The 26,992-nt window shown below is 36.9% G+C and overlaps 2 protein-coding genes and 1 pseudogene across 2 annotated transcripts; all 3 read right to left on the bottom strand.

Annotated features, from left to right (window-relative positions):
• Positions 1-3,122: 3,122 nt before the first annotated feature.
• On the bottom strand, positions 3,123-4,088 carry TAS2R10 (taste 2 receptor member 10). The gene has a single exon (XM_059183659.1). It carries the CDS (start codon positions 4,086-4,088, stop codon positions 3,123-3,125), a length of 966 nt encoding a protein of 321 aa, XP_059039642.1.
• A 20,250-nt stretch (positions 4,089-24,338) lies between these two features.
• On the bottom strand, positions 24,339-24,436 carry LOC131840051 (U6 spliceosomal RNA; annotated as a pseudogene).
• A 591-nt stretch (positions 24,437-25,027) lies between these two features.
• LOC131839802 (taste receptor type 2 member 7-like) lies at positions 25,028-25,963 on the bottom strand. Its single transcript, XM_059187517.1, is given in 1 exon segment — positions 25,028-25,963. A coding segment is annotated over 1 exon segment (936 nt).
• Between the last annotated feature and the right edge of the window lie 1,029 nt (positions 25,964-26,992).

Raw genomic sequence — 26,992 nt, 5'->3', positions numbered from 1 at the left:
AGCTACAAATAAAAGAATTATCAATCATTCGGTAATTGTGAATGAATGTATATTAACTATCGCAAATTAACAAATAAAAAACACAGATAATAGAGAAGCCATATCACTAATATGGTTTATCTCATGTATGTAAATTTCACTTGAACACCATCAAACTCCTTTTTTGAAAACATGGTCCATTCACCAAAACAGATCATATATTAAGCCAAATATATCTTATTCTAGGCCAAGTATCATATAAGTATGTTGCCTGACCTCACTTCCGTGAAATATCAATGCAAAACTTCCTTTATAAACCTCTTCTAACTAGAAAATTATTGTTAACTCTTAAATGGAAATTACAAGGAATATTTTAAAACTCTTCGAGCTGATTAAAAAATATAAGAACTATGTGTCGACACTGCAGAATGTATCTAAAAAATATTGAGGCAGAAAATACAGCTTTGGATGTATTTACAAAAAAGAATGAGGAGAAGGGGGAGGAGGAGAGGAGGAGGAGGAATAAAGAAAGAAAAGAAAATCCAAAAAAACACACAGAAAAACAAAAAAATGCAAAAAAATTAAAATTAAAAATTTTTAAAAATTAAAATAAAAAACAACTTTTGCTTTCAAGAGTATGCCAAACAAGATGTCTAGAGAAATACTTCCAGTTCAAATACACAAAAATAAGGAAAAACAAGTCTTCAGAATTACATTAAGTGTATGGCTTAGTTGCCAGGAAAAAATTTTTTAAATATCTTCAGATGCCAAAAATAGTGAGATACTGCAAATTTTGAGAAGAAAAGAAATGCTGCAAGTAAAGTTTTGGGGGGCATTTTCAACTTCATACATTTTGAAGGACCATGCACAGGCCAGATAATGGGTGTAGCTTGGGCCTCTCCAAGGTTAGAAGTGAGATTGAATGCTATCAATTAACCAGGACCCTTGAAATGCAATTCCTTAAAAACGATTGAAAAAATACTGTGTGTCCAGCAAAAGGTTAAAATTAGGGATATTTACCTGTCAAGCACACTGAATGAAGTGAGAATGTAAAATATTTGTTATTCTGAGATTTTCCAAAAGAAAGACTTGTACATATGTATATTTGCAACCAGAATTTGTACTATATATGGAAAATGGATGAGCTAAAGGAGATTATGCTGAGTGAAATAAGTCAAGCAGAGAGAGTCAATTATCATATGGTTTCAATTACTTGTGGAGCATAAGGAATAACATGGAGGACATGGGAGATGGAGAGGAGAAGGGAGTTGGGGGAAATCGGAGGGGGAGACGAACCATAAGAGACTGTGAACTCGAGAAACAAATTGAAGGTTTTGGAGGGGAGGGGGTCAGGGGGGTTGGATGAGCCTGGTGGTATTAAGGAGGGCATATATTGCATGGAGCACTGGGTGAGGTGCATAAACAATGAATTTTGGAACACTGAAAAAAAATAAAATAAAATAAAGTGGAGAAAATATTAATTTACAATTTCTGCAGGATATTTTCTCAATTCTGCAAGGAATTTATCAAATTTTTCCATATTGGAGTTTTTCTTAAAAAATAATTTCACATACTGCACTCTCTATATGCTAGTCATATTGGACCTTCAGTTCCTGCAATGCCCTCTACTCCTTCTTGCTTCAACACGTATGCACTTGCATGTTCCCCACCCCAAATCTCTCCCGCTCTGCCCACCTTACTCTTAGGCATTATTCAGATCTCAAAAACAGAAACAAAAGCATTTCAACTTCAATGGCACCTTCTCTTTTCTCTGGACCAAGTCAGATCATTTATTTAGTATCCTTCAGTTTTTCTTTCACAACTCCACAAATAAAATTGTCTAAGTTATTATTTGCTATTTATTTGCTTTTCTACTAGAATATCTTGTTCCTTATGCTGGCCTCTTGTTCAGCACTATAGCTTCATCCCTTAACAGAGTTAGTGTTCAAAAACTATTTGAATGAATTAAGCACTTATATTGAGAAATCTTCTAGACCTCAGGTCATAGTATAAGATCAATGCACTTCTGCAAGTGACCAAAATAAGTTACTTGGTTCACATTCTGGATTAGGCATAAATATTCCCTTCTAAAATCAGCATTTGAGGGGCGCCTGGGTGGCTCAGTGGGTTAGGCCGCTGCCTTCGGCTCGGGTCGTGATCTCAGGGTCCTGGGATCGAGCCCCGCATCGGGCTCTCTGCTCAGCAAGGAGCCTGCTTCTCTCTCTCTCTGCCTGCCTCTCTGTCTACTTGTGATCTCTCTGTCAAATAAATAAATAAATAAATAAAAATTAAAAAAAAAATAAAATCAGCATTTGAGATATATCTGTGAGTGCAAGTTTGTGTGTATGAACTTAAATACATGTAAGAGCTTAAAGCAGAACATCTCCTAATTCATACTGATTCATCCCAGGTTTAATCTTATGTCCCTCAGCATAACTCAGGGACCGTGTTGAGTCTTTTGTATCTGTACCTCTAGCAGAAGTTTTGCTCAGCTCCAGTTGGTTCGTGATTCTGCTTCATCTCCAGTCAGTGGGTTTGAAATATAAAAACTCCTTCATCAGGGCTCTAATGCCCTGACCCCCATGTAGGCTGTGCTTCCTAGCTCCTTCTTACCAAGCACCTACTACTATCTCTATCCCATCAAACACATCCAGTTCCACACAAATTAAGATTTAAACAGTGAGAGTAAAAGTGATCTTTTAAATAATTAAAATTGCACACTCAAAACACACACTTCTGTCTCTGACTCTTATATCCATGTTCTAAATCTCAAGGCTGATTATGATTCCCTTTGTCTTGCTTTCTGTTTCTACGGGTCTTCTTGGTGAAAGGCTCTCAGTGGTTCAGGGAAGTCGGGCAAAGCACAGTGCAAACTCTTGTTTTAGGTGCTTATTCTCACCATCATAAACTTAACAGTGAAAATAGTCTCCAAGCTGGTTTTCCTCCAGGAGGCGTGTGGGAAGAAGACATCACAGGGTCGGAAAGGTGACAAAGCCACCGAATCATCACTCGAAGAGTAAAATTTCCTAGAATGTAGTCAAGATAATTATGGACGATTTTAGCGAGGTTCAATAACACAGTTACAGTCAATGCAAGTGCGTGTGGTGCAAGTAATACAGGTCTACAGGGGCTTCTTCTCTAGATTATTCTCCTAGAACATCCATTTGCCCCCACGCGGGTCTGTCAGCTGTGAGCCGTGTCCCGGCCTCACAGCACTTGCATCTCTGCAGGGCCTTCAAAGAGGCTCGTTTCAGCTTGCTGTTTCCTAGAATTAGGATAAGGGAGTGACCCCAGGGATAGATGGCTGCGGTCGTCATGCCAAAAATAAACAGTAGTCTGTTTTCTGGCATATTGAAACATACTATCTCTATGACAATGCCTATAAAATACAAGATGAAGAGAAAGATAAAAGATATTAAAACTTTCATTGCTTTCACGTGTGCTTCTGTACTGGGGTCTCGGGGTCCAGTGACCTTCATTTGCATGCGCCTGCTGTGTCTCCAGAGGGAAACGATTAACAAGAAACATGTAACCAGGCAGAGTATAAAGAGAAGAATGACTCCTAGGTTGACCAAAATCTGCTTAGTAAAGAATATACTTTTTGGCATGTTGAAGTCCCAGGTTGTATTTCCACTCCTCATTCTGTTATCATTAATAATCCTCACAATTTGTGGAAAAGTAAATAACCATGAAATAAACAAGGATCCCATCAGAAGGTGAAGAACCCTATTGATCCTACCCTTCAGCCAGAGAAAAATATGGTGGGAAAAATTTGCTATCTTCAGGAAATAGAAGATACTGAGGCTGGTGGCAAACCAGATACTTGATTGATTGATAATTATCCATGAGTAACTAATAAAATCAATTAGTTTGCCAGAGTAATACATATCTGGAGAGAATAGCTTTATAAGTCCATCTGTAATTATTAACAATATCAGAAAAACTCTGGAAGTAGCTAAGCCAGTGAGAATAAAGCCAATCATCGAAAACTTTTTGTTCTTCACATAGTCTACACAGTTGACAAGTCCAATAAATCCATTCCCTAGAACTCCCAGTACTGCTTCACTAACTGCTATAAAAATGAGAAGGCCTTCCAGTATGCTTATCATATCTGCCAATTCCTAGTATTGCTTCTGTTACATTACATTTATGTTACCTGCTTCAGAATGAGACGAATGTTAGCTGCTTGATGGAAGAATTTTTTTCTTCTATTTCATTTCATAAATACTTAAAAATACCCCTAAAATGCCTTGTGATGGAATCGGAAATGTCTTCATGGAGACCACCTCAGTTTCATTTATAACTTAGCGAGTCTGAGGAACATGTGTTCAGACTGAATGCCTATGTACGATTTGTGAAGATGCAAATGAAAGTTTCTGTTTCATGGATTTCACTTATCCTCCTGTGAGACTATTTTGCATCTGTTAACCTGACTTGTGGAGTCGGAGTGTCAAATGTATACCCACAAGAAACAGAACAGAAACAAAAATTTGACTTCGTCCTTTTAAATATCAACTACAACTTCATCATTTGGGTTGTATTTATGACCGTTTAAACATATATAAATGAAAAACAGTTTATAGAGGTGGCAAATGAATCTAGCCAATGTAGACACTTACTTTGAATAAGTAGAGGCATAAACACATTTTTGTTATTTTCCTGATAATTCAGGCAAAACACATTTTAAGTTTCAATATAAAGAGAACAATAGATTATGACTCAATTATATAGAAACACTGAGCAATTGCCACTTTGCGATAGAAATGGACTGATCCAGCGAGCATAAAATCAGTAAGGACATAGCTGGATTCAATAGGATATAATTGACATCTATAGACTACTTCCTCCAACAACAGCAGATTATACCTTCTTCTCACGCTCACCTGGAACATTCTTAAAAATAGACCGCCTTCTGTGCCACATGGTACACCTTAACAAGTTTAAAGAGTAGAAATTATACAGCATCTGCTTTCAGACCAGAATGGAATTAACAATCAATAACAGAAAGGAACTGGAAAATCCCCAAATACAGGGAGAACAAACAACACATTTCTAAAGAATATGTGGGTCAAAGAAATAATCCCAAGAGAAATTTAAAATATAAAGAAAATGAAAACACAACTTATCAAATCTGGGAGATGAAGGGGAAGCAGAGCTTAGAGGGAAATACATAGCATTGAATGCATGTATTAGACAAGAAGAAAGATCTATAATCATCATCTAAGCCTCGACCTTAGGAAACTAGAAAAAGAAGAGCAAATTCAACCCAGTAAGCAGAAGAAAAGAAATAAGAATTTGAGCAGAAAACAATGAAACTGAAAGCAGGAAATCAATGGACAAAATCAATTTTAAAAATGCCACTTCCTTGAAAGGTAAATAAAATAGATAAACTTCTTAGGTTAACAAAGAAAAAAAAAGAGAGGAGACGAATTACTAATACCAGAAATGAAAGGGGACATCACCAGTAATGGCATAAAGATTTTTTGTAAAAATCAAAATGAAATCTGGAGAGTAGAGAATTTGTTTTTGGTTAGCATTACTAAAAGTTATGATTTGACTTTTATATGAATTAGAGTACCTGCAGTTAAGACACATCGACTCCAACTCATTATACACACATTTTGCCACAGATGAAGATTTTTTTTAATTGACTTTGAGCTACCAGGAAAATTTCCAAGGCAGTTGATCTTCATTTGACACATTTGATATGAAAACCATTATTCTATTGACAAACATTTATAACTGCTCTGACATTATCAGATACTATTTGGGCATGCTCTTAGAACTAGGGTGAATTCATAGATCAATGGAACAGAATAGAGAGCCCAGAAATAGACCCTCAAATCTATGGTCAACTAATCTTCGACAAAGCAGGAAAGAATGTCCAATGGAAAAAAGACAGCCTTTTCAATAAATGGTGCTGGGAAAATTGGACAGCCACATGCAGAAAAATGAAATTGGACCATTCCCTTACACCACACACAAAAATAGACTCAAAATGGATGAAGGACCTCAATGCACGAAAGGAATCCATCAAAATCCTTGAGGAGAACACGGGCAGCAACCTCTTCGACCTCTGCCGCAGCAACATCTTCCTAGGAACAACGCAAAAGGCAAGGGAAGCAAGGGAAAAAATGAACTACTGGGATTTCATCAAGATCAAAAGCTTTTGCACAGCAAAGGAAACAGTTAACAAAATCAAAAGACAACTGACAGAATGGGAGAAGATATTTGCAAACGACATATCAGATAAAGGACTAGTGTCCAGAATCTATAAAGAACTTAGCAAACTCAACACCCAAAGAACAAATAATCCAATCAAGAAATGGGCAGAGGACATGAACAGACATTTCTGCAAAGAAGACATCCAGATGGCGAACAGACACATGAAAAAGTGCTCCATATCACTCGGCATCAGGGAAATACAAATCAAAACCACAATGAGATATCACCTCACACCAGTCAGAATGGCTAAAATCAACAAGTCTGGAAATGACAGATGCTGGCGAGGATGCGGAGAAAGGGGAACCCTCCTACACTGTTGGTGGGAATGCAAGCTGGTGCAGCCACTCTGGAAAACAGCATGGAGGTTCCTCAAAATGTTGAAAATAGAACTGCCCTATGACCCAGCAATTGCACTATTGGGTATTTACCCTAAAGATACAAATGTAGTGATCCAAAGGGGCACATGCACCCGAATGTTTATAGCAGCAATGTCCACAATAGCCAAACTATGGAAAGAACCTAGATGTCCATCAACAGATGAATGGATCAAGAAGATGTGGTATATATACACAATGGAATACTATGCAGCCATCAAAAGAAATGAAATCTTGCCATTTGCAACAACGTGGATGGAACTAGAGCGTATCATGCTTAGCGAAATAAGTCAAGCAGAGAAAGACAACTATCATATGATCTCCCTGATATGAGGAAGTGGTGATACAACATGGAGGCTTAAGTGGGTAGAAGAAGAATAAATGAAACAAGATGGGATTGGGAGGGAGACAAACCATAAGTGACTCTTAATCTCACAAAACAAACTGAGGGTTGCCGGGGGGAGGGGGTTTGGGAGAAGGGGGTGGGATTATGGACATTGGGGAGGGTATGTGATTTGGTGAGTGCTGTGAAGTGTGTAAACCTGGTGATTCACAGACCTGTACCCCTGGGGATAAAAATATATGTTTATCAAAAATAAAAAATTAAAAAAAAAAAAAAAAAAGAACTAGGGTGAATTCATTCTGAGAGCAGTTTCAATGTGTGGAGAAAGTTTGGTTCCCATACCATCAACAAGAAACTCTCCAGACATCGAGAGTTCTACAATTCAATTCAATTCTCACACTATTTACTAGGAGATGTTGTCAGATTCCAGAAGGTCAAGGCTTGGTCCTATACGACTACCTCCCTCTGCCCCCCACTTCAGATACCAATCACCAGCCCAGGCTGTTACGTGGGGCTCTGAACTAACTCTAAATCAGAGAGATTCTCATAACCTCCTCCTTGGATTTTGATTAACTTACTAGAGCAGCTCACAGAACGTGGAGAAACATTTTACTTACTCTATTACTGATTTATTTAAAAAGATATGACTCAGAAACAGCTAGATGGAAGAGATGCATAGGGCAAGGTTTATGGAAAGGGTGCAGGGTTCCTGGGACCTTTCCAAGAGGGCCACTGAACCCCCAGGCGTTTACCAAATGCTGAATCCTATCCTTTGGAATTGGAAAATCGTGATTAACACATTGGAGAGCTTCTTACATTATTTGGAAAGATAACGTTTATTAATAAACACTTTTTTAATAGGTAATTAAGAATATTAATAGATTCAAGTGACCTTGATGATGAGACACTTCTTGGAAGGTAAATCAAAATTCCATTCAAACATTATTTTCAATTATATTATTAATATAATATAATATATTATATATTATATACTTAATATATAATATATATTAAATAATATACAAATATATAATTATATATTATTTAATATACAGTATATATCACATATTATAATTACATATAATATATATGTAATATATGTAATATATATTATTTATATATATAATATATGCAATATATGTAATAATATATAATTATATGTAATAATATATATTATTTAATTTAATTTAATATGTTAAATTTAATATATATTAAATATATATTAAAATATTTAAGGGGCACCTGGGTGGCTCAGTGGGTCAAAGCCTCTGCCTTCAGCTCAGGTCATGATCCCAGGGTCCTGGGATCAAGCCCCACATCAGGCTCTCTGCTCAGCAGGGAGCCTGTTTCCTCCTTTCTCTCTGCCTGCCTTTCTGCCTACTTGTGATGTCTGTCTGTCAAATAAATAAATAAAATCTTTAAAAAAAAAAAATAAAATAAAATAAAATAAAATATTTAATATATTAAATATATTAAAATATATTTAATATATATTAAATAATATATATTATATATTATAATTGCATATTATATAATATATAATAAATTATATATAAAATATTATATATAATGTATATATACTATAATATAAGTGCTCTGAAATTTTATTAATATTAATAATAACAAGAATTCTACGGACTACGTCAGAAATACCTGCTTTGATCAGATGCCCAAATTCTTTGATAAAATGTGAAATGTATCATACTACTATGCCCATATATTTTTTTCTACTAAGTGTGTGGGAGAAGAGGAGCATGTAATTATTTCATTTAGTTTTCTTATTGAAATGGAGGTGAAGTCAATCATTTAATCAATCTTGCCTATATAGTGAAGCCTCCATAAAACACCAAAAAGGATGGGGCTTGGAGAGCTCCAGGCTGGTGAATCACAATGCTTCCAAGTGCCACTGTGCGGGGTCCCATGTTACACAAGGACAGAAGCTCCTTGCTCAGGACCTCATTCTGCCTATCTCCCCCATATGACTTTTGATTTGTAATCCTCTAATGTCTTTTGTAATAAACCGGTAATCTGCTGAGGAAACTGGTTTCCTGAGTTCTGATGAGCCATTCTAGCAGATTAACAGACCCGGAGAAGGGGGTGTGGAAACCCCTGATTTATAACCAGTTGGGTCAAAGCACAAGTAACAACATGAGCCTGGGATTAGCATCTGACTGGCAGTCTGTCTGGTGGTACTGATGCTATCTCTGGGTAGAGAGTGACAGAACTGAGTGAAGAGCTGGGTGGTACAGGTGGTATAGGAAATCTCTCTCCCTATTCCCCCCACCCCCCAACACACTGGAATTGGGTGTCAGAATCAGTAAACACATACACACAAGATTTCTCATAGCAGCATTGTGTGTCATTGCAAAATCTTGGAAACAAAATAAACATAAGAACGTTGCTGAATCCATTCTGGTACTATGAAGCCATGAAAAAGGATAAGAAATAATTTTACAAACGGATGAAGCAGTCTCTTACATATTATAGAATTTAAAAAAAGAAAGTGCAAACTGCCATTCGTATAAGAAATGGGGAAAAAGGTAATATGTATGTATCTTTTTTTTTCTTTAAATTTTTATTTTAAGTAAACTCTTTTCTATACATGGGGCTTGAGCTCACAACCGGGAGATCAAGAGTCACATGACCTATAGACCGAGCCAGTCAGAGGCTCCATATTTGTTTACTTTTTCAAAAACACAAATAGGAGAGGCAGTCCCTACAACACAGCAGCGACCTGAGGAGGTGTCACCTGGTGGTAGGACAGCCCTGTCACCTCTGCCAGCACCGGAGCCCCAACTGCGCCCCCCACTCCGCTCATCCCAGATGGCGACCCGCCCTCCTCCCCCCACCCCCAACGCCCCCAACCCCCATCTCCCATCACTGCAGGACAACGATACACACATCTCAGATCCCTGCCCTCCATCCCGGTACCACTTCCATTCATCCAAGCAGACAGCCCACACACCCCTGTCCCCTGCTCCTGGCCCTGGCAGAGGTGATGCCCAGGAGAGCCCCCGAGGTTTGCCTGGGGCACGCCTGGGGCAGACGGCTTGAGCTCAGCTCCCTTCCTGTTGATCTTGGGGGCACACTGAAAACCTGTCCACCTCCTTAAAGCCTGGTTTCCTGCCCATTCTCTCCACTGCTGAAATCACCCCCAAGTCCAGTGATTGTGGACCACCCTGGAAAGATCAGGAATTCTCCAAAGTTGGTGCAACATTTAAATCAATTTACGAGTCACCATGGTCATTCCTGCCATTCATTGGTGAATCGCTGAACTGAGTGAGGATGAAGGAGCAAAGGTTATTCTTTGATTTTCACGCAGTTTGGGGCTCTGTGCTTTTCCAAAGCATTTTAAGCAGCATAATTAAAATAAACAGTGAATTTTGGAACACTGAGAAAAAATTAAATTAAATTTAAAAAAAAAGAAACTGATACCCTCCTATAAAAAAAAAAGAGTGAGAAAAACAAACAAAATACAAATAGGAAGAAGAAACCAGAAATAAGTGAAATTGACTACCTATAGGAAGTGATTTAAAATGAAATGGAAGTTATGGAAGAGGGATTACACTATTATCAGTATGCCTTTTGTTTAGTTTTGAGTCTTGATGATAATGTTTTAGATAATAAAGCAAGGGCTGAAGAAAAAACCTAAAGCAAAATGCAATTAAAATACAGCCTTTACATCTTCAAATTAATAGTCAGAAGGGGAAAAAGAAGAGAACCAACCAAAGTAACTTTTTTTTTCCAAAATAACCTTTGAATAGATTTTTTTTACTGTATGTCTTCATATAGGCATTCATGAACAATAAAGAAGTATTGAGATGTAGTTAGTACTCTTTCTTTCTACAAGTGGCATGTGTTAGCAAATCTGAAACTACTTTCGATGTATTTTATGATTAAACAAATGAATGTGTATATATATATGTCTATATATATATATATATGTCTATATATATATGTCTATATATATATATAGACACGTGGAGAGAATAATGGATGTGTATGTATGTATGCTACCAAATCCTGATTTTTAAGTACACTTCTACACTAAAAGAAATCAGGACTCCTTGGAGAAATAGTAAATACAGGGCAAAATTAGAAGAAATACAAAATGAGCCTAAAATATTTTGCTGTGCAAGAATGTAAGGAAACACTAAAAGCATTATGGAGACATGTCAAAAGAATACAAAAGTCAACTAGAAGTGGTTTTTACTTGACAAATCTAGACCCATGTAGGCATTAAAATAAATCATGATAGTAATAGGTAATAACCCATTGAATAAAATATGAGCCTGCATTATACAATATGTCTGCTGAATAAAATATGAATCATCCATATATTTTAAATATAAATATATATTTATTCTTATAAGCAAATGAATAAATAAGTGATTTCAAGTAAGTGTACTTTGTCAGACAAAAGAAGTGTTCTACTTGTTTATTAAGTGTGTGTGACAGGGTACCTGGCTGGCTGGCTCAGTCAGGAGAGAACGTGACTCTTGGTCTCAGGATCATGAGTTCAAAGCCCCACACTGGGTATAGAGCTTACTTTATTATTTTTAAAGATTTTATTTATTTATTTGACAGAGAGGGAGATCACAAGTAGGCAGAGAGGCAGGCAGAGAGAGAGGGGAAAGCAGGCTCCCCACTGAGCAGAGAGCCCAATGCAGGGGCTTGATCCCAGGATGCTGAGATCATGACGTGAGCCGAAGGCAGAGTCTTAACCCACTGCGCCACCCAGGTGCCCCTAGAGCTTATTTTAAACAATAAAATATACCTTGATTTTTTTTTTAGGAGTATAAATCAAAAGACCTTTAAATATAATGTCTCCCTTATTCAGGTTAAGAGTATATTTAGAAGACTACTAGTTAACTTGATCCTGGTATATTTTAAGAAATAGAGTCTCTTCTCTTGTCTTTCTCTCTTTTTTCATTCTCAAAATCCATAATAAAGTCTCAGCTTTACACAGCCAGCCCTTTGTTTCCCTCTGTGTGGGAAGCACTTAGCTCTTGAGTGATGTGCAGGCGGCTCCTGGAGAATAAAATCTTCAACATAAAATGAAGATTTCTACTAACTGCTATCTTCTTGACTCTGAGATTTATAGCACCATCTGAAAGTAATCAGAAATCTTACCATTTTGGGGCTCCTGGGTGGCTTAATCAGTTAAGCGTCTGCCTTCGGCTCAGGTCATAATCCCAGAATCCTGGAATTGAGTCCCACATTGGGCTCCTTGTTCAGCAGGGAGCCCACTCTCCCTCTGCCTGCTGCTCCCCCTGCTTGTGTTCTCTCTGTGTGTCAAATAAATAAAGAAAATCTTTTTAAAAAAGAAAGAAAGGAAGAAATCTTACCATTTTTCAATTATGTCCTTATCTTCGGAGGATAGCTTAAGAAAGTGGTGAAGTCTGTATTTTTGTGTACAATATAATGGTCTTCTCTGTATTAACAACATTGTTCCATTTTTATTGGAGGATTCCTCCTTAAGGATCAACTATCAGGTAGGATTGTGCATTGTGAATATATAGGTATGGTAAAAAAAAAATCGAACCACTTTTTCATACTTTTACCTTTCTAAGCATAACTTATAAAACAAGTATTTCCAAGAAATTGTTTTATTGGCCTCTTACTATATTTTCCCTCTTTCATATCTGTGTTTTATGCCAACAAAAGACTAAGACGTAAACAAAGAGCATTTCTCTTCATTTTCTTTTTTTTTATTGTTTTATCTTTTATAAACAAATATTTTTATCCCCAGGGGTACAGGTCTGTGAATCACCAGGTTTACACACTTCACAGCACTCACCAAAGCACATACCCTCCCCAATGTCCATAACCCCACCCCCCTTCTCCCAACCCCCCTACCCCCAGCAACCCTCAGTTTGTTTTGTGACATTAAGAGTCACTTATGGTTTGTCTCCCTCCCAATCCCATCTTGTTTCATTTATTCTTCTCCTACCCACTTAAGGCCCCATGTTGCATCACCACTTCCTCATATCAGGGAGATCATATGATAGTTGTCTTTCTCTGATTGACTTATTTCGCTAAGCATGATACGCTCTAGTTCCATCCACGTTGTCGCAAACGGCAAGATTTCATTTCTTTTGATGGCTGCATAGTATTCCATTGTGTATATATACCACCTCTTCTTTATCCATTCATCTGTTGATGGATATCTAGGTTCTTTCCATAGTTTGGCTATTATAGACATTGCTGCTGTAAACATTTGGGTGCACGTGCCCCTTCGGATCACTACGTTTGTATCTTTAGGGTAAATACCCAGTAGTGCAATTGCTGGGTCATAAGGCAGTTCTATTTTCAACAGTTTGAGGAACCTCCATGCTGTTTTCCAGAGTGGTTGCACCAGCTTGCATTCCCACCAACAGTGTAGGAGGGTTCCCCTTTCTCCGCATCCTTGCCAGCATCTGTCATTTCCTGACTTGTTAATTTTAGCCATTCTGACTGGTGTGAGGTGATATCTCATTGTAGTTTTGATTTGTATTTCCCTGATGCCGAGTGATATGGAGCACTTTTTCATGTGTCTGTTGGCCATCTGGATGTCTTCTTTGCAGAAATGTCTGTTCATGTCCTCTGCCCATTTCCTGATTGGATTATTTGTTCTTTGGGTGTTGAGTTTGCTAAGTTCTTTATAGATTTTGGACACTAGTCCTTTTTTTTTTCTCTTTATTTTCTATTTAACTTTTTTTTATGAAAAATTTCAAGCATAAACAAAGGCAGAGAGGACGATTCAATAAGTCCTATGTATAGGGCGCCTGGGTGGCTCAGTGGGTTAAGCCGCTGCCTTCGGCTCAGGTCATGATCTCAGGGTCCTGGGATCGAGTCCCACATCGGGCTCTCTGCTCGGCAGGGAGCCTGTTTCCTCCTCCTCTCTCTCTCTGCCTGCCTTTCTACCTACTTGTGATCTCTCTCTGTCAAATAAATAAATAAAATCTTTAAAAAAAAAAAATAAGTCCTATGTACTAATCATCTGCTTTCATCAGTTACCAATATATGACCACTCTACCCTTACCTTTCCTACTCCCTGTGCATTATTTTGATATGTATTCCAGATATGATAGCCCCACATCCCTCAGGATGTACAATATGCTAGTATAATAACATTTCCAGCATTAGTTACCAGATGATAGGAAAGGATTTTAACAACCTCAATGAATTTTAAACTATTTGATTTCTGCAGTTACATCAGTACAGAAATACTCTCAAATACAGTTTATGGCAAAAGATTACCAAAACAGGAATTAAATGGCTAAATCTGGATTATTCCAGAAACCAGGTGGTGATTTAGAGGAATTAAATAGCTTTAGGTAAAAGCACATTAATATGACATTAATATCCCTGAATGACCATTCATATCACAGATCCATACTCGCCTCCTAACATTTGTGAATGACTCAGTGTTAATGACAGCAATTTTCAATTGGTCTTGGAATTTTTTCTTCTATTTAGCTTTGTCTCTCTGCCATATCTTACTATACCCACCTGTTCAATTTTGATTACTTGTGTTTGATTTTTAATAACATCTTTCTTCTCTAGGTCTGCATGAGTGGAAGGTGACTTATACATACATGCACAGAAGTTCTAACAGTTCAGAGAGGTGATAGTTCCTATTTATTTATTTATTATTTTTTCATCTGGTTATTGCTTAGAGGTCTGTCCAGATCTAGGAAGAATTTAAATGACACTCAGTGAGATAGCACATATACAAAAGGAAGAATCCAGTGAAACAAGGAAGATTACACAGACTTCTCATTGACTTCTCTCATAGGCCAATGTAGCTGAAAATGCCCTCCCTTTAAGATTTTACTCATTTGGCTGTTTCCAAAAATCACAACTTATGTGTGACCTGAAAGATAGGGAATTCTTATCATACCACCAAACATCCAAACCAAGCCAGCTTGTTCTGTAGCAAAAAAATATTCCCCAAATTTGAAAAAGGCAAACGGATATAGCACAAAGAACACAAGAAAGAGAAAATTAGGTTTGCCTCTCTGAAATGGGCCTTCATACTGGGGTCTCTAGAATCGCTGATGAGCTCAATGTGCTTCCATGTGTGTTTCCACAAAAAAAAAAAAAAAAAGGAGGAACAGAGAAAAAGAAAATCAAGGGGATACAGGAGTGAGGAAACTGGAGGGGCCAAAGCCAGGCCACTCCCACAATGTGCCACTTTGGTATACTGATTATTTTAAATAAAAGTTACTTAAGAAACCAGTGCCAAAACACTTGGACCCTCCTCCATTCCCCTGAAAGCAGAAATGAATCTCTTAAATAAAAAATATCCCCTCTGCAATAAAGTAAAAAGACATCCTTATCACCGGAGATAGGGACTTGAAAGCTGAGAAAGCTGTAGAAACAATCTTTGCCTCTTTTCACTCCTTTACAACTTCAGCCCAAATTCTGTTTAGAATTCCTTACTAATTAAAACTCCCAAACACCTATTTTCCTTGTTCTGTAAATTCTTCACAAATTTATTTTTTCTTTGTCTAAAATGTATAAAAAACTGCCTGCCTTGGTAATTTCTTTAGGTCTCAATTTCATTGTTGAGTTTAATGAGGGGGAAGAAAAAAAAAAAGCTTTTTTTTTTTTTTCCTCCTCTTAATCCCTCTCACATAAATCTAATTCTTAGTCCAGCTGGAAGAAATTGCAGATAAAGGGAGAATTCTGCCTTCCGACAGACCCAGTAGTAAAGATAATCACATAATTTAAATTTTTATTTTTATTCACATTGAATATCCCAGTTATATTTCTCTCTCTCCCTCTTTCACTTCCTCTTTGTTGTTGTTTTAGGGAATGATATTAGAAACATCAAAACTATATGGCAAAGGAAAGCTTATGAACAGGAAGGTCACAGATACCAGCAGAAGGATGAAAACTGCCTCATTAATTCTCCATTCTAGCCAAAGGGGAAGTGAATAGAGAAATTGGCGACCTTCAGGATTAAAACAAAAAGGCAGTGAGATAGGTAGCTAACCAAGTGCTCAAGTGGCTGGCCAATATCCAAACACTAGTTTAGGATATGGTTATTTCCCATAGGAACAGGGATTTTCTGGTACAACAACACTGAAAACAAATCAATGATTGTTAACCACAATTGACTAATTCTGTCAAAGGCCAAACTAATAAGAATAAAGCCAATCAAGCACAATTTTTTACTTCTAATCCAAGCAATGCAATTTGTGAGTCTAATGAATCCATTCCTTAAAATATCTATTTTAAATTTCTCACGTGTTACAACCATGAGAACTTTCTCCAATGTATTCGATATGGTTGCAAAGAAAAAACTGATCTTCAGTTTGTTGACTAATCTCCTTACGATTTACTAGATTAGGATATAGGTTTTGTTTAATTATGCAATAATATCTACTTTTCTTTTTTATTATGGCTCTTCCTCTTAGCTATAAATCCCAGTCATCTCCAACAGCCATTGAACATTTCCAACCAGCTCTGCTAAGATTTTAAGTCTTGGTCCAGATGTCAGCTAGAAATTGTAACATCCTATGTAAAGAGATGGTTGAAAGACTAGACCCTCATTTGCTAATATGTAAATAAAGGCACAGATTAATTTTCATTCTTTTGAATAAAAATTCCTCTCTCCTCTCAAGGAACTGCTTCATTTGATTTACAAATCTCAATTGTGAAATAGGTACCTCTGTTAAATAACAAAAAGTCAACTGAGTTAAATTTTAAGATCCCATTGGCTTTATTAGTCAGTTCATGAATCAAACAACATCCTATGTAACAAGTAGAGAGGAGCTACAAAGGGCTACAGAAAAAGAAAAGTTTTTAAAGGTAGAAAGGGAGCAGAAAATAGGGAATTACTAACAAAGAATCTATTATTTTAGGCAAGGTCACACTCCTAAGGTGACTGAAAGGGGTCTATCAGTAAATTTGCTGGTGCTGGCCAGGAAATTCCCATGTTGATCTCCCTCTCTCTCAAATTAATAACTAAATCTCTGAAAAATGTTTTACTATATTTAAAATTACCTACAGGGTATATTTCTGCTTAAAATACAAAATGCCTGAGGGATATCTGTTCTGATCATTTGAAATAAATTAGAAAAATATTTTGATTTATTGATGTCTTCAGTGCAGTTGAATCAATAGTAATTAGATGTCACTCTCATCCCTACCTTTCTGACTTGGTCTTTCAAGGGAATTAGTAGTGAAAAGATTCAAATAATGACATAACTAGCCCAAGGGAAGAGATCCTGTGAGATTATGATGTTCTAGAAGCAGATCATGTTAAGGTAGTCCTGCAACAAGCAGCTAGTTAGTTAGCTGGTTTGCTAGTTAGATGATGCTTTAGGACTAATTAAACCTTGCCACTTCAACCTCTAAGAACAAACAAATCTACCATAAAGGAGGGCCCATCAACAATCTAGACATGATCCAAGGACAGTTTGATCATTACGTTTGTTGCTAGCAAAATACATTCAGAGGAGAGATACACAGACCTTAATCACTTCATGCCCTAAGGACTAGAGATCGTGTAAAAGAATAGGGGACGGATGACACCCCTTTTGCCCTCCACTTCCCAGTATATCCAAAATAAATCTCTTTCTTTTATATTGTCCAGTGCTGATTTAATCATTCCATAGACTAGAGAGAATTCGCAAAGACTAGTTCTTAATTTCTCAAACAAATCCAGAAATTATAGCTCTAAATCCTTTATAGGTCATCTATTCACAGAAGCCAGAAATCTGTGCCAGCCTGATTTTACTTTTACTCACTACCAAATCCAGTAATTTTTACGATCTTAAAAGCTCTCAAATCTATCCCCTTGTCACCAAGTCTATGACTACTATCTTGATTCAGACCCTCATCATTTTGGCACGGACTGCAAGACCAGTCTCATTACTCTTTACTTAGAGTCTTATCCTTTTGTAGAAGTTCTTTCCATTATGTATGTAGAGGTTCTGCTTTGGTGAAAATGCTGTCATTCTTTTCAGGATGAAAGCATCCCTATTTTCATGCTTTATTCCTGGCGCTCATCTCCTTTCTGATTCCCACAGACATAGTTTGGATACAATTTCTTCTGGAAAAATGTCCCTCATCATCTGAACTTGGATTTGGTGTCCTTTTTCATCATCCTGTGTCTCTCTAATTATAGCATTTTTTTGTGATCTATTATGACTATTCTCTGGACTGTAATTTTTTGGAAGGAAGAAAAAATTCTAACGTTTCACTGTCAAAATCTTCTTAGTAAATGCAAAACCTGACAAATAGTAAACATTTCATAAATATTTTCTGAATTGAAAAAAGTACAATCATAGAAAGTTCTAGAAGTATATAAAAATTTCAGGCACCTGGGTGGCTTAGTCGGTTAAGCTTCTGCCTTCACCCAGGTCATGATCTCAGGGTCATGGGATCCAGCCCCACACAGGGCTCTCTGCTCAGAGGGGAATCTGCTTCTCCCTCTGCCTGCCGCTCCCCCGCTTATGTGCTCGCTCTCTCTCTCTATCATATAAATAAAATCTTTTTGTAAAAAGTAGGTAAAAATTAAAATACCAATAATGTATTAATATTTATACTGATTTTCTTCCAGTATTTTAATATTTAACTATTCCTTACTTATCATTACACATAGTTATAATCATACTATTTTTGTAATGTTGAGGTCTAATTTTGATTCACTAGCTTTAGAAGATAAGGCCTTTTGTAAATTTTGTAAACTCTCCACAACAATTATTCTGATTATAGCTTCATAACATTACATCAAAGGCATATAATATTTTTATTTCAAGTAATCCCTTATTGAGAGTACTTTTATCTCTTTTTCTACTTTATTTTTTCACAATATGACAATGATTACCCAAGTACCTGTAATTATTTCTCTACTTAGATGAAACTTCAGTAAGTGAGATTATGAGTTTAAATGTGTAAGTATTTTTGGGTTTTCCAATGCATATTTTTCAACCCAAATTGTTATCAGCCTATGCAAAGCATTACCATTAATTAATAAAAAATATTTAATTGAAAAGTGGAACATGGTGTTTTCCATCATGATATATCAGCATACTTTCTGTTTTCTGTATCAATTAATCAATCTCAGTTGTTACTTGCTTTTTAAATTAGAAGCTAAAATAGAAGTCGTTAATTTATAATTTAAAATGTACACCAAATGGAATATTGAACAACTGTACTCTTCTCCTTCCAGACAAAAACTCTTTAATATCTCTTTACTTACAAAGTCGTTACTCCCATGATTTCCACTGTTGTAACAAGGTGGAACTTAGTTCCGGGTTATGACTCTTAACTTTCTATACAAGTTCATCAAACTGCACAGGCCTTTTAACAACATGGCTCTAAACAAAAGTTTTATTTTTCTCATCTCAAACGTAAGACAAAAAATATATTTAAAATTAGTTGGGAAACTAAAATGGATTTAGGAATAAAGTCAATAGAAAAAAGCATAATACCTAAGGGAAAGAATAATTATGAAATGTTATTGAATAACCTTAGAGAAGGCGTAAGGAAACTAATTTGTAAGTTATATGCTTTAAAGGGAATACATTACGTTTTAGAGAAATCTGTAAGTTCACTGAGAGTCCAGTCAAAATCCCAATAGTGTATTTTATGGGATTTGAGAAGTTGATTCTGAAAATCCTCTATAAGAGTATATGTTACACAGTAGCTAAGAAATTGAAAAAGACAGTAAGAGGCCACTGGCAGACTGATCTGGCAGTAACTGTTTAAAACATAAATTTGAACATAATTACGAGGAGCTCATTCATAGGTTCATCACAATTAGCTCTACTATCAATGTGCTCACACATTTATAGACATTCCTGGCTCCTGTGGACACTAGAGTTTGCTACCACTACATAAAGATATTTTATTTATCCTAAGACCCTGCAATTACACTACTGGGCATTTACTCCAAAGATAGAGATGGAGTGAAAAAGAAGGGCCATATGTAGCCCAGTGTTCATAGCAGCAAAGCCACAGTCACCAAACTGTGGAAAGAGCCAAGATGTCCTTCAAAAGACGAATGGATAAAGGAGATATGGTCCAGATATATAATGGACTATTACGCCTCCATCAGAAAGGATGAATACCCAATTTATTTTTAAAGATTTTATTTATTTATTTGACAGAGAGAGAGATCACAAGTATGCAGAGAGGCAGGCAGAGAGAGAGGGAGAATCAGGCTCCCCGCTGAGCAGAGAGCCCGATGCAGGGCTTGATCCCAGGACCCTGAGATCATGACCTGGGCCGAAGGCAGAGGCTTAACCCAGTGAGCCACCCAGGTGCCCCCCCAATTTTTGTATCAATATGGATGGAACTGGAGAAAATTTTGCTGAGTGAAATAAGTCAAACAGAGAGAGTCAATTATCATATGGTTTCACTTACTCATGGAGCATAAGGAATAACAGAGGACACTGGGAAATGGAGAAGAGAAGTGAGTTGGGGGAAATCAGAGGGGGAGATAAACCATGAGAGACTATGGACTCTGAGAAACAAACAGAGGATTTTGGAGGGGTGGGAGGTGGTGGTTGGGTGAGCCTGGTGGTGGGTATTAAGGAGGGCACGTATTGCATGGAGCACTGGGTGTGGTGCATAAACAATGAATCTTGGAAAACTGAAAAAAAGTTAAATTTAATTTAAAAAAATAATAAAATATAGGTATTTTACTTTAAACAGTTTATTGATCATCTATTCAAATTAGTCAGATTCCCTACCTCACAGAATATACAAAATTAAAAATGAGTTTGATAATTGACTCTCTCTGCTTGAGTTTGATTAAAGATGTAATTGTGCCAAAACTTGCATATAAAAAAGCTAACAAAAAACCAAAACAAAACAAAAAAAGAAATGGGGAAATGTTTCTTAAAAATTGAATATGAAATTCTTCCTAAGAGTTCAGTTCAAAATTCCAGAAAGGGGGAGATGAGTGGGGGATGTGTGAAATAAAGAGAATTAAGAGTGCTCTTATTGGGACGCCTGGGTGGCTCAGTTGGTTAAGCAGCTGCCTTCGGCTCAGGTCATGATCCCAGCGTCCTGGGAACGAGTCCCACATCGGGCTCCTTGCTCCGCAGGGAGCCTGCTTCTCCCTCTGACTCTGCCTGCTATTCTGTCTGCCTGTGCTCCCTCTCGCTCGCTCTCTCTCTGACAAATGAATAAATAAAATCTTTAAAAAAAAAAAAAGAGTGCTCTTATTAAGATGAACACTGAGTAATGTACAAAAATACTGAATCATTAAATTGTATACCTGAAACTAATAGAACATTATATATTAATTACACTTCAATTTAAAAAGTGAGGGGAAAAAAAGAACAAAATCCCAGAACCATAAAAGAGGTGAAAATTTTTGTACATACAATAGTAAAATAATCCTATAAAAATTAATACCATATGTAAAACTTTTAAAAAGAAATAATTTATTGGGAAATATCGCAATATTTGAAACACACAAAGAGATAATAGTCATAATTCATAAAGGGATCTGAAGAGTAATAAGAAAAAGTCAAATAGTCCTGTTAAAAAAAGGGATAAAGTTCATGACAAGACAAACAATTAAATTAAGAAAAAATAGTGCAGTACCTCAGGTTCTTTCAAGGTGTAAAGGATGCCATGTTTCCAAAAACAAGCAGTCCATTTATCTTAAGAAAATTCTGCAGTCATTTCTTCATGCTTTTGTCTAACATATTTACCAGACCCAGGGTTTCCTAACCCTGCTCTAGTTTTTAGGCAACTGGTGACTTTCACTTGGACAGAGAAAACTGACTTGTTCCCTCTACTTATTAAGGCATATCCTTGAGTAAGGTCATAAAATCAAATTCCTATAATTGCTGGATGGAAACATGAAGGTGTGTTGTACACACATATGGATATTAGAGATTAATATTGAGGGAAATCAAAACAAGAGAAATGCTAAATTGAAAAAACAAATGAACTAACCTTCAAGAAAGTGCAGAAAATGCAGAGGTCATAGAATATTAAATCAATATTAAATAAAGAACAATTGGTGGATCCATAGGATAATATGTCTACATATTCTTATTTAAAAATAGGGGCACCAGGGTGGCTCAGTAGATTAAAGCCTCTGCCTTCGGCTCAGGTCATGATCTCAGGGTCCTGGGATCAAGCCCTGCATTGGGCTCTCTGCTCAGCAGGGAGCCTGCTTCCTCCTCTCTCTCTGCCTGCTTCTCTGTCTACTTGCGATCTCTGTCAAATAAATAAATAAATAAATCTTTAAAAATAGAAGAGAAAAGATAAATGACAAGAAATAATCACATAATAGGAAAAAATTCCTAACCAAATAAAACTTTGGATTGAGAGGGTAGTCCAAGTGCTAAACTGAGGACATTCTTGAGGCTTTAGTAGAAGGAGAATACTCATCATTATAATAATAACAAAAATTTTAGAAAGCAAATAAGCAAACTCCACACCTAGATATATCTTGGAGGAATTTATAAATTGCAACAATAAAGATCGATGCTTCAAATTTTCAGGAAGAAGGTCATTAGCTCACTGAAATGCTGTTTAATCCATATAACACAGAAAAAATTTTAATTTTCATAACCAGAATCCTAATTTAGGTTGCTATGAAAGAGAGCCACAGTCTCTCACCCAGTTTGCAGCTACTTTTCAGGCATTATATCTGTATTGGAGTAAATTAACAGAGCACAAGCAATCGTTGATCTGTCTTCCCCCCCCCCCCCGACTGTCACTATAACAGCCCTTCTGAGTTCCCTGAGTATTTTTGTGAGTCATCAAACATGAGGGTGGCCTTGGGGATCCCAGACATAGATACCTACAGAAGAATGAATCTGCATTAAAATATCTGATATGATTGACAACTTTCCTTAGCCAAAAGAAAGCTATAGGGGACACTAGCTATCCAACTCTTGGAATCATAAAGAAACTAAAAGCAGCATGAATACTGGGGAGAAGAACAAGACTCAACAATGACACAACCTTTCCTATGTCAGGTTTTCAAGCTTGAGTAGGATCTGAAAAAGGTGAGTGAGAGAAGTTTGATATTAAATGACAGATATAAGTTTTGGTTTTAGTCTCAATTGGACTTAATGTATGAGTGACTATAGCAGCTGTGGACTCTGTCTAAGGTTTTATCCTGGAAAAAGATAACTCAACAAAAAGGGTTGTAGGAGCCATAATAAGAAAGAATAAATTTGCTTTCTGCTTTCATGCTATTAAGTCCAACTTTTTTTTTTTAAGATTTTATTTATTTATTTGACAGAGAGAGAGATCACAAGTAGGCAGTAGGCAGAGAGGCAGGCAGAGAGAGAGGAGGAAGCAGGCTTCCCGCTGAGCAGAGAGCCCGATGCGGGGCTCGATCCCAGGACCCTGGGATCATGACCCGAGCCGAAGGCAGAGGCTTAACCCACTGAGCCACCCAGGCGCCCCTAAGTCCAACTTTTTAAAGATAAATTTCATTTATATCTCACCTAGGCAAAGCTTCTTGTATATTCTACCCCCTTAAAATGTCGGTACCCCATATATAAATTGAACTTCCCAAAGAAGGAGCCAAAAGCAAGTGATCACTCATTTTGCTAAGTGAGATAAATTACACAGAGAAAGATGAATACTGTATGTTACTTATATGTGAAATCCCAAACATCTGAATTTATAAAAAGAGAGTAGAACGGTGGTTACCAGAGGCTAGGATTGAGGATTTGGGGGAATTTTTGTGTAATGGTATAAACTGGCAACTAGTAGATAAATAAATTTGTGAGGTCTAATGCGCAACATAGTCATTATAGTCAACAACATGACTTATAAACTTCAAAGCTGCTAAGAGACCAGATCTTAATTGTTCTCAACACAAAAAATAAATCATAATCATGCAACATGGCAGAAGTATTAGCTAATGAATCACAGTGGTAATCATAAGACAATATATAAATGTATCCACCCAACACACTGTACACCTCAATTACACAATGTTATACGTCAGTTACATCTCAACAACAACAAAAAATAATTCCGCCCCATTTATTTTCCTATGATATATTCTATAGGCCTTTAAAACAACATATTTCTGAAAAATAAATACTCTTTTTCTCATATACCAATGGAAAGTCAAACAGTAAACCCAAATCCTCTTGCTTAAAAAATAAAACACCAAGAGAGAGAAAAGTGAAATAAATAAAATAGTTTATTGGGGAATAAACTTTACTGGGGGGGTGGGGAAAGCAAGTGATCTCTGTCAATACATGAGATTCCTGATAACCCAGCACTAACGAGTAATGCTTAGTACCAAAACTGGTACCATACTTGAGGAATGAGAAAAATGTAAAACTATTTTGCATTGTATTTTCTGTGTTTTTTACCCAACAAAATAACTTCTACTGTACCCTCTACTTTGAGTTTTGTATCTTTTTTGGGGGGAGATACCAAATTACTTTATTTGAAGGAATGGTACAAATGAAAGAAGTTAAAAACATATGGAATGCTTCACGAGTTTGTGTGTTATCCTTGCACAGGGCAATGCTAGTCTCTATATCATTCCAATTTTGTGCTGCCGTGTGATCACGCCTTGTATTTTCTAAGTCATGTGTTTTCTTTCTTACTCATTTACTTGTTTGAGACCGTCTTTGGTATATATTTAAGAAATAGTAGGGTTCTCATGGGTTCTGTAACCGGACTTCCAGGAGCATATTTTAGATAGTAGCCGAAAATTTGTCATACCAGTTCATTCCATGTTCATTCTTTCCCAAATACAATTTTAAGTCATGGTTAGCCATCAGCCACAGGTAATAAGTTGTTAGAATTCTGAAATATTCATTTCATGATTTGGGGGGTTTTTCTGTCTCTGAGACTTGCTACACTTAATTTTTTTACAGTTGTAATCTAAGCACAAGTAAATTACTGTCTTCTCAAAGTCTATTTGTGTCTCTCTGTCTTGGTGATATGTTCTAATTTTACTATTAATTATATCAGCATTATTCTGATGGAAACACAGCAAGCTCTTCTTTCTTTTAACTTCTTCCAGACAGATATTTCCAATAAGGTTCAGGGACCTACCACAGAACAGTATAAAAGAAGTTGAAGGAAATAAAAGAAAGGTACATGGAGTTCTATTCACGATCTTCATTCTTCAGAAAATCACAGTCATTTCAGGCATGCTTTATGGATTTGAAGATTTCCTGACATTCCTGCACCACCTCAGCTTCCTCAGGACACAGAGAGAATCCTGTTTCAATTTGCTGTTCCATAAAATCAGAAGGAATGAATGGCCAGATGGATAGGAAAATACAAGCATATAAGCAAACATTTTTGCCACCAAACTGTCTAGCATGACATAGGCCAAATATATTATAATATTGCTCAACCAGTACATAAAGAAGAAGAGTAGGAATGAAATCATAGACTTCATGGCTCGCACATGGGCCTTGGTGATAAGATCCCCAAAACCTGTGCCCTTCATCCGCCTGGTGTGTTTCCATAAGGAATGGATCAAAAGGATAAAGGAAGCCAGAGACACTCCAAAGGGGATGATGAACATTATGTTCAGGACTATATTAGAAGTTAATAAATCATATTTTCTTACTGTGAAGTTCAATGTCTGATTGCTGTCAGGGTTTACCCAGGTTTTGATCAGGTTCTTAAATACTGTATCCTTAAAAAGCAGGGACAAACAGAAAGAGAGGACCGCTCCAAGGACAATAATGAGAAGCAGTCTGTGAGTTCTCTGTTTTATCCAGAAGAAAATGGGATTGGAAAAGTTGGCTATCTTAAGCAAATAGAAGACACTGAGACAGGCGGTACAGGTTATGCAGAAATAATTCGATCCTGTCCAGAGGATTTCAAAAATCATCAGTTGATTGTCATTGTAGCATATTTCCTCACAAATTATATCTATACCTATGCCTAGCATTATTATACAGAGAAGAAGTATTCTGGAAATAGCTAAGCAGGTAAGAATAAAGTCAATCAAGAAGAACTTCCAGCTCCTGATCCAATCAATACAGTTAACCTATATAATGAACCCATTTCCCAAAAGCCCCGCTATGAATTCTCCAGCAAAAATCATCGTAAATACATTCTTGAATGTGCTTGCCATGACTGCTGTCAGGAAATCTCTGTCTTCAGTACTTCACTGATCTGTAAATTAAGTAATTTGCAAATTACAGATTTGTGGATCCAAAACTTTAATGTTCAATACATTTCTTTTTCCTGGACGTTCATAACCACTGGCAAAGAAAAGAATGCCTCCAGTACACCCCCAAAGTCTTAGTTAACGTTGGGAAATCGTCTCTCAAGTTCCAGGCTAGTGATTTTCAAGGCAAATAACAGGTTACCTGCTCCCATGATTCTGATTATAATTTCTATGTAAAGCTATTCATTAGGATTTGAATCCTGGTTTGTAAAAACACAAACCAGAGCTAGATTTTTACATATTTTTACAATGTCTTTTATTTTCTTTAAGAGTTAGACATTTTTTTGATTCATTGACCTTTGATTTGTTGACTTTTTTTTTTTTTTTTAAAGATTTTATTTATTTATTTGACAGAGAGAGATCACAAGCAGGCAGAGAGGCAGGCAGAGAGAGAGGAGGAAGCAGGCTCCCTGCTGAGCAGAGAGCCCGATGCGGGGCTCGATCCCAGGACCCCGGGATCACGACCTGAGCCGAAGGCAGCGGCCCAACCCACTGAGCCACCCAGGCGCCCCTTGTTGACCTTTTTTTAAGAGTTAGACATTTTTGGGAGCACCTGGGTGGCTCAGTGGGTTAAAGCCTCTGCCTTCGGCTCAGGTCATGGTCTCGGTGTCCTGGGATCGAGCCCCGATTCAGGCTCTCTGCTTGGCGGGGAGCCTGCTTCCTCCTCTCTCTCTCTCTGCCTGACTCTCTGCCTACTTGTGATGTCTCTCTGTCAAATAAAGAAATAAAATCTTTAAAATTAAAAAAAAAAGAGACATTTTTTGATTTGTTATAAGCTAGACAGAAAGCACCAATCTAGAAAACAGAGTGACTCGGTCTTCTGTTCTGAGAAATAAGCAAATGAGCAGGGGAAAGGCTTGCATGGAAAATCAAGAAGGGAGCAAGAGAGGGCTGAGGGAGATGTTATAGGCTACATTGAGTCTGAGTCCTGTG

Source organism: Mustela lutreola, chromosome 8 (assembly GCF_030435805.1).
Source record: "Mustela lutreola isolate mMusLut2 chromosome 8, mMusLut2.pri, whole genome shotgun sequence".
NCBI lineage: Eukaryota > Metazoa > Chordata > Mammalia > Carnivora > Mustelidae > Mustela > Mustela lutreola.
Note: the sequence above shows the minus strand (reverse complement) of the source record. Positions and strands in the feature narration are given on the sequence as shown.